At 47.6% G+C, this 7634-nt stretch overlaps 2 protein-coding genes across 2 annotated transcripts in view; both read right to left on the bottom strand.

Annotated features, from left to right (window-relative positions):
* Positions 1 to 511: 511 nt before the first annotated feature.
* LOC127210820 (lysophosphatidylcholine acyltransferase 2B-like) lies at positions 512 to 2080 on the bottom strand. The gene has a single exon (XM_051170564.1). The coding sequence runs from the start codon at positions 2078 to 2080 to the stop codon at positions 512 to 514; it is 1569 nt and encodes a 522-aa protein (XP_051026521.1).
* A 3779-nt stretch (positions 2081 to 5859) lies between these two features.
* The window catches only part of Ephx4 (epoxide hydrolase 4), a 26054-nt gene continuing 24279 nt past the window's right edge, over positions 5860 to 7634 (bottom strand). Inside the window, exon 7 of the mRNA XM_051170330.1 lies at positions 5860 to 6105. Within this exon, the coding sequence (XP_051026287.1) occupies positions 5877 to 6105 (229 nt within the window). The 3' untranslated portion in view covers positions 5860 to 5876. The remainder of the gene's footprint in view (positions 6106 to 7634) is intronic.

Below are 7634 nucleotides of genomic sequence, written 5' to 3'. Positions count from 1 at the left end.
AAGCAAAATTTAAATATAATTAAATATGTGTTGGTTAGTTTCTGCCAACTTGGCACAGACTAGGGCCATTTGGGAAATGAAAGCTTTATTTTCTGAGCTCAGCGAGGCGGGCAGTTTGGGATCCAAACTTGATCCCTGAGGGGAAGTCCTATTGCATATTTAAAGGTGAAATCCACAACTAGCTCATATTAGGGGTGGAGGGTGGGATAGGGCGGTCAGCACTGACTCAAGTTATTTTGCTAACAAGAAGTTCTAGCCGACCTTGAAAGTGTGCCTGGCTGTTGTGGGGAGTGGGCAGCTGGGCTTGTGGTTGGGGAATTTTTGCTGATTAATAAGGCCATAGGGTATGCTGATCATAAACATAGCTCACGGTCAAACCTGACCTTGTATAGAGAGATTCTTTTATATCAGCAATGAGCTGAGGTGATGTGGCTGGCGGGCCTGAAATGAAAATATCGTTAAAATGTTACCCGGAAGGAGCAGGCCTCAACACAGGGATGGCGTGAACAACTTAATCCTGCGCCTGGCCTTTTACTTCCTGCGGTAGTGAATACACATAGGCTGCCTGGAGGTCGAGGTATGAGGTAAACAGCTTGGCATACACCGGATGCTTCAGGGCAAATTTCCTAAAGGTCCTATATGAAACCTGAGCTGAGCCCTTGCCAGCCATCTCCTGGAAGAGTCTGGAAACATCTAGGTCTGGCACTCCAAAAGCCGCCCGGAGTATAGTTGTCAACTCCTGTTCTATTATGTAGCCGTCCTCGTCTAGGTCGAAAAGTTTAAAGGACATCTGCAGGATCTTCTCCGTGTTGGCAGGGTTGCACAGGACCGTCAGACCGATCACATACTCCCGGAAGTCTATGGTGCCATCCTGATTCCTGTCAAAGAGGGCAAAGAGCTGCCTCAGGGGCTCTGAAATCGGGAGCTTCAGGTAGCTGGAAAACTCTTCTATTCCCATCTTCCCTCCCTTGGAGGAGACCGCAACGGCGGCGTACTCGTCCAGGTGCGTGTGGATGTTGTCCCAGTCTAATTTCAGCTTGTGGCTGATTTTCGTAAATTCCACCAAGCCGGTTTCCATGGGTAGCCGGAGGGCGCCGGCCGAGATCATCAGCCTGCAGTCTTCGAAAGTGTGGTCCGTGATGGGCAGCCGCAGGGCGTTGGCCATGGTGACCCGGACCGCGTTGGCAAAGAGGATGGGGTCCCTCTTCTCTTCTTCGCTTGGGATATGAACGGGCATGAACTCGACTTCCACTCTGGTGAAAGGCTGGCTCAGGGTGAGCATGCATGCCTGGAAGCTCGTGAACCCTTGCCACGTCCAGGTCACCGTGTCCAGCCTGTTGGGGTACCGAAGCAGCACCGGCTGCACAGGTACGCCCGGGGAGAAGGCTCCCAGTTTGAAGGTGACAAGGCAGGAGCGATTGGTGCACAGCCCTTCCGGGAAGATGAGGATCTGCGGCCACTTCTTTTTGGATACCACTCGGCTCAGGATTTCGTTCCGGGTCCTCTTTCTCGAATCCGGGTCCTCTCGTTTCACAAGCACCGGCTGAGTCGCCAGGAGGCATTTCCCAACCAGCGGGATCCGCACGTTCTGGCTTGCAGACACCACCGAAGGGAGTCCGGCCACCACGACGGCGATGGCGTCGAAGAAGGTGGAGTGCGGCGCGGCGACGAAGATGGGGGCCTCCTCTCTGCTCGCCTTCTTCCCTTTCACCTTCACTAGGAACCCGGCAAAGAAGAACGTCACGTGGAACAAGAACAGCAGCGCCGGCTTCATCAGGTGCTTCCTCCAGCTCTTCATGGGCTCGGTGGGCCGGGTAGGTAACTTGATGGTGGAGAGCGTGGCCACCGGCCAGAGGAAGATGAAGAGGAAGGCGATGCAGGACACCCGCACGGGGACCAGCACAGTGCCCAGGAGGAGGATGCCCGCCCAGCGCCAAGCACTGAAGCGTGTCTGCTGAGTGAAGGGGTTGGCCACCGCCGGGGGGAATAAAGACTTGTTCACCTCCTGCGCGGACCTGCTGTCCCACACCTCCTGCTCGGAGGTGTCCGTGGTCTGTCTGTGCTGGGTCAGGAGAGACATGAGGCCGGCTGCTGCTCAGTACGTGTTCTTCTCCCTTTCCTCACGCCCAAGTGCTATGTGTCAGTTTGCACATCATCGGCGCCCTTACAGCTAATTGTTGGTTAATAGGAAGTGATGCACTACCTTTAAAATTAGAAGGGGGAAAAAAGCCACACGAGAGTTAGAATCTCACCAAGAGAACAATCACAGTACGTTGTTGTTTTATTTTGTTTTTGTTTTTTGTTTTTCGAGACAGGGTTTCTCTGTGTAGCCTTGGCCATCCTGGACTCACTTTGTAGACCAGGCTGGCCTCGAACTCACAGCGATCCGCCTGCCTCTGCCTCCCGAGTGCTGGGATTAAAGGCCTGCGCCACCACGCCCGGCTGCGTTGTTGTTTTTGACATACATGGGTAATAAATTTTCACATAACAATTTCTGGTACTTACATTATTCATATGTACTTACTAAGGAGAGATTAATCTGAATGAATCAATATTAATTACAACTTTCAAATTTAAGTGATAATGCCGGTAAAAATTGCTATGGGGTGCTTTGACACAGCTTCTTAGTGAAATTCATCCGTTGTTCCTACAGACTGGATTCCTTGCTGTTGGCCATATTTCTTTAAGCTGAGAAGTGTAAGTCATGCAGCATCTCGAGCATTTGTGTTAGGAGCACTTTTCCATACACATAGAAATTTGGGGAGGAATAGAGTTTAAGAGAGGAAGAGGTGGGAAAGAGAGTAGTGAACTCTCACTTGAGAGTAATTGATAAGGAAGATGAGTGAGAATAGAGCATGTACAGCGTGATGTGCGTGCGTGCGTGCGTGCGTGTGTGTGTGTGTGTGTGTGTGTGTGTGTGTGTGTGTAATGCCACAAGGAAACCTGCCACTTAGAAAATTAATAATCTAAAAGGAAAAATTAGGGCACATTAATTCTAATAGGCCAGAATTCAATATGGCATGTGGGGGTTTATAATATTGGTCTACATGAACCAATCAACATTCTAAACTGAAAAACAAAAACAAAACAAAACCAACAACTATAAAATCAGCTTTGTCAGTAGTCAGGCTGTGATTAAAATAAGATCTGCTTTACTGTGTCAACACACTCTCCAGGACACATCCGTGCTGTGTTGCTGTTCTTGGTACATTGTGGAAAGGGAAGGCCAGCCAGTGAGAACTGACAGTGCTGCATTCAGGGTCCCTGCTATGTTGGCTAATTGCTAATTTGGATCCCTTTCCCCAGAACTACTTGATTTGGTCCCTGATTTTCCATGTATTGACAGGTTCACCCTACCACAGAAAGTGCTATGGACACCAAGCTTGATAGCAAGGTGTGGAAGGTCACCTCCAGGTGCCAGCGTCTAGCCAAGGAGAACCAGCAAAGTTACACGTTAAAACTCAATCCCACATCTTTAAATCGGTCCCTACCTCGCACCTCTGTCATGAGGCTCCAGTATACCCGTCTGTATTGTGCCCAGAGGTTGCTACGGCACAGTGAGAATTCTGAGGACACTCACATTCTTCAGTCACTGTCAGGACTGTCTGTAACAAAGGAAATGTAGCTAAGGTGCTGTGACTTGCCAGTGCTGCTAACTGTCTCTTTTGACAAAGAGTTTTATCCTAAGACAGTGGGCAGCAGTAACTTGAGCCTCAGGCCCCTCCTGTGACTTTACAATGTTCCTTTCTGCTCTTTCAGCTTTCTTTGCCTTCTGGGTTTTGTTTGTTTGTTTGTTTTTGGTTTTTCAAGATAGGGTTTCTCTGTGTAGCCTTGGCTATCCTGGACTCACTTTGTAGACCAGGCTGGCCTCGAACTCACAGCGATCCGCCTGCCTCTGCCTCCTGAGTGCTGGGATTAAAGGCATGCGCCACCAAGCCCGGCTCTGTATATGCTTATTATGAATACAGTGCTCTGCCTGCATGTACACCTGCTCGCCAGAAGAGGACATCAGATCACATTACAGATGGTTGTGAGCCACCATGTGGTTGCTGGGAATTGAACTCAGGACCTCTGGAAGAGCAATCAGTGCTCTTAACCTCTGAGCCATCTCTCCAGCCCCTGTATGTGCTTCTTAAAGAAAAGTTATCATACCATCTTTCTTTTATAGCCCATGTGCCAGATGTATTGCAGTAGTTACCCCCTGCCGTTCACCCAGGGGTTCAGTTACCCGTGATCCACCAGAGCTTAAATATATGAAGTGAAAACACAGAAATACTGCATACATACATGTTTTAAACCATACAGGAGTCTGAGCCATGTGATAAAAATCTTCCACTGTTCGGCTTCCCCCTGGGGAGGCAGTCATCTCTGTCCAGCATGGCTAGGCTGAATACCTCTGGCCACTCAACTTTCAGATTGGCCTCCGTGGTGTGCAGTGCACATGTAAACTGAACCCATGTACTTAGCTCAGTGTTACTTAATTTCACCCACTAATGGCCCTGAAATGCCAAAGAGAAACCATCAGTGCTACTTTTAATTTAAAAGGTGGATGTTTTTCATGAGGGATGAAAAAAAAAAGTATGCTGTAAAAATGAGAGAGAGAGAAAGAGATTCGTTCCAATTTGATTATCAAACCTCATAACTCAGACTGAAAAGATTGCAGTCACCATACACGGTGAGGGCTTAACCAAGCTGAGGAAGGTACGTAGCATATAGGGTTTGGTTCACCTGCAGTTTGCGGCCTGGTAGGGGTGTTGTTGTTTTGGTTTGTTTTGGTTTTGGTTTTGGTTTTGGTTTTGGTTTTTGAGACAGGGTTTCTCTGTGTAGCCTTGGCTGTCCTGGACTCACTTTGTAGACCAGGCTGGCCTCGAACTCACAGCGATCCGCCTGCCTCTGCCTCCTGAGTGCTGGGATTAAAGGTGTGTGCCACCACGACTGGCCTGGTAGGGTCTGGAGACTGCGTTCATTCACTATGAAATGACCCTGCCTGCCGACAGTGCAGCCTTTATTCTTGACAGTGAACATCAGCCATAAAGAATTAAATCTTGCCCTGTAAAGCTTGGATTCTAGCATTCAAAGGAATTAAAATATTTATTACTGCATCGAAGGGGTAAAAAGATATTTTCCTGAGCAGTTGATGTAGTGCACAGCAGTTTCAAACACAGTTTAATCAGTCATCATGAAGAGAACCTAAGATGTGTTTTCAGAAATACACATGTAGCCAAGTTTACATTCAAATTCCTTTATACATTAGAAATCCACAGCAATTGATGGAATTTTTAATAGGTAAAAATAAATAAATAAATAAATAATAGTAAGAGGAACATTTTAACAATGACATTAAAATGTGTGCCATTGCAGGTCTGCCTGTTGTGCTGAGGCCCAGGCCATGTGCCTGAATGTCTGTAAAAGGCACCATATGTTAATAGGATAAAGAAAACAAGAAGCCAAGTCTGAGCCATTTTTTCCAATAACCTTGTTGTACTGTTGTACAACTCTCTGTGTGTGTGTGTATTCTCCCCCCCCCCCCAAGACAGGGTCTCTCTGTGTAGCCTTGGCTGTCCTGGACTTGCTTTGTAGACCATGCTGGCCCCAAACTCACAAGATCCGCCTGCCTCTGCCTCCTGAGTGCTGGGATTAAAGGCGTGCACCACCATGCCCAGCTATTACAATTGTGTATATTAAGGCAAATGTTCTTTTGTGTAAATACAGAGAATGAAAAAAATTACATAGATTTTTTTCAATACCATACGTCACTATATTTATTTATAGTCAAGCATATTAAAACAGGTATTTTTCCTGATAAAACATAAGTTAACGAACGAGCTTTAAGAGACTTTTCAAGATTGTATTATAGGCTCCCCATACGTGATAAGTCAGGCTTCTCTTGTTTCTTCCCTCAGGAACGCCCAGATCAGCCTGTTCACTGTGTCAGGCTGGTCTTGCTGAAGCCAGTGACTGCCTTCTGACAAAATGGTGAGTCTGAAGAAGTTTTTAACATAAGTCTTTGTGGCTTCGGCCATCTCGACCTCCATAAAGGCGTCTTCCTGTCCCCACAGGAGCAGTGTTGGCGTGGTCACCGTGTGGTGTCTGAGAGGCAGGCAGCTATGAAATCAAAAGAAGTCTGGACTTATCTGCTGTTCCATGAGGCCTGCGCACCCCTCAGAGGGGACAGATAATGCTGCCTCTTGCTAAAGAGGTGACAGTTGGTTCTTTGGAGGGTAAGAAGAGCCTCACCTGGCTGATTTGGGGGGAAATGTCTTTAAAAGCTCCCTTGGGAAGTGGTAATGAAAGATGGCCGTGAAGCACGCCAGCAAACTGTCCCAGCATGCTGAGGGTGTTGGAAAATGGACTCGCAGCACTCCAGAAGCAAACAGGCCATCGCTGCAAGTTCAAGGCTAGCCTGGGCTACACAGAGAATTCTAGCACAGCAGGGGCCAAAGATTGAAACCCTATCTCAAAATGAATTAATAAGCCCCCTAAACAAGGAGAACAGAAAAAAACCCAGGAATCGTAATCTAATGAGATCCAAGCCAGTCACTGAAGAACTGGCTCGTTATCTCCAACACCAGGGGAAATGCAGAGTGGGGTAGCCTGCACTACTACAGTCTGTAGAGACCAGGGCAGGCTAACCCCTGCTTCTCAGTTAAGAAACCTCTTCAGTAAGCAAGGTGCATGGCTCCTGAGGGTTGACACCCCAGGCTGTCCTCAATACTCACTCAAGAGCACACATACCTATACACACACACACGCACACGCACATGCGTGCACACACACACACACATATGCACACGCACGCGCATGCACATGCACACACCAAACCAATCTTCTTTAGCTTTTATAAAATGTGGATTTTTGTCCAAGGCCAACTAGAGCTCCACAGTGAGACTCTGTCTTAAGAAGAAAACAGAAGAGCTGGTGAGGTGGTGGCGCATGCCTTTAATCCAGCACTCGGGAGGCAGAGGCAGGCGGATCGCTGTGAGTTCAAGGCCAGCCTGGTCTACAAAGCGAGTCCAGGACAGTCAAGGCTACACAGAGAAACCCTGGCTCAAAAGACAAAACGAGAAAATGACAATGTAACACAAGCAAACCAAGTCCTGAGTTTTGCCATTCACAGAACCTCTGTCTTCTGGAGGTCACCATACATTTCTCCCATGGTGCAGGTGTTTCCAGTGAGCAATTACAAAGCAAACCAACCAAACAAACAAACAAAAAAACAAACAAACAAAAAAAAACAGACAAGCAAAAATCTTCACCAAGGGCAGAAAGATAAGAATGTTTTTCCCCTTACAGCCACTTAAAACACACTTTTCTGGGGTGGGGAGTCCTAGACCCTTCGGCTTCCTGGTCCTGATGGGTTACGCTCTGTATAACCTGGGATTGTAAGCTAAGACAAACCCTCTCTCCTTAAATGGCTTTTGTCAGAGAGTTCCGTCACATCAACAGAAGATAAGCCAAGACACCGACTTACTGGGTGTTTTCTTTGTTTGGACAGAATTTTAATGTGCAGCCCAGCCTGGCCCTGATGTTATGATCCTCCTGCCTCAGCCTTTCCAGTGTTGGGATTACACACGATGTATCACCTCGCCTGGTTGCTACCACTGTGTCTTCCATCTTCTTTCCTGTTGCTGTCT

The sequence above is a fragment of the Acomys russatus genome, chromosome 28 (genome assembly GCF_903995435.1).
Source record: "Acomys russatus chromosome 28, mAcoRus1.1, whole genome shotgun sequence".
NCBI classification, from domain to species: domain Eukaryota; kingdom Metazoa; phylum Chordata; class Mammalia; order Rodentia; family Muridae; genus Acomys; species Acomys russatus.
The sequence above is the reverse complement of the archived record's forward strand: the minus strand, read 5'-3'. Positions and strand labels throughout refer to the sequence as shown.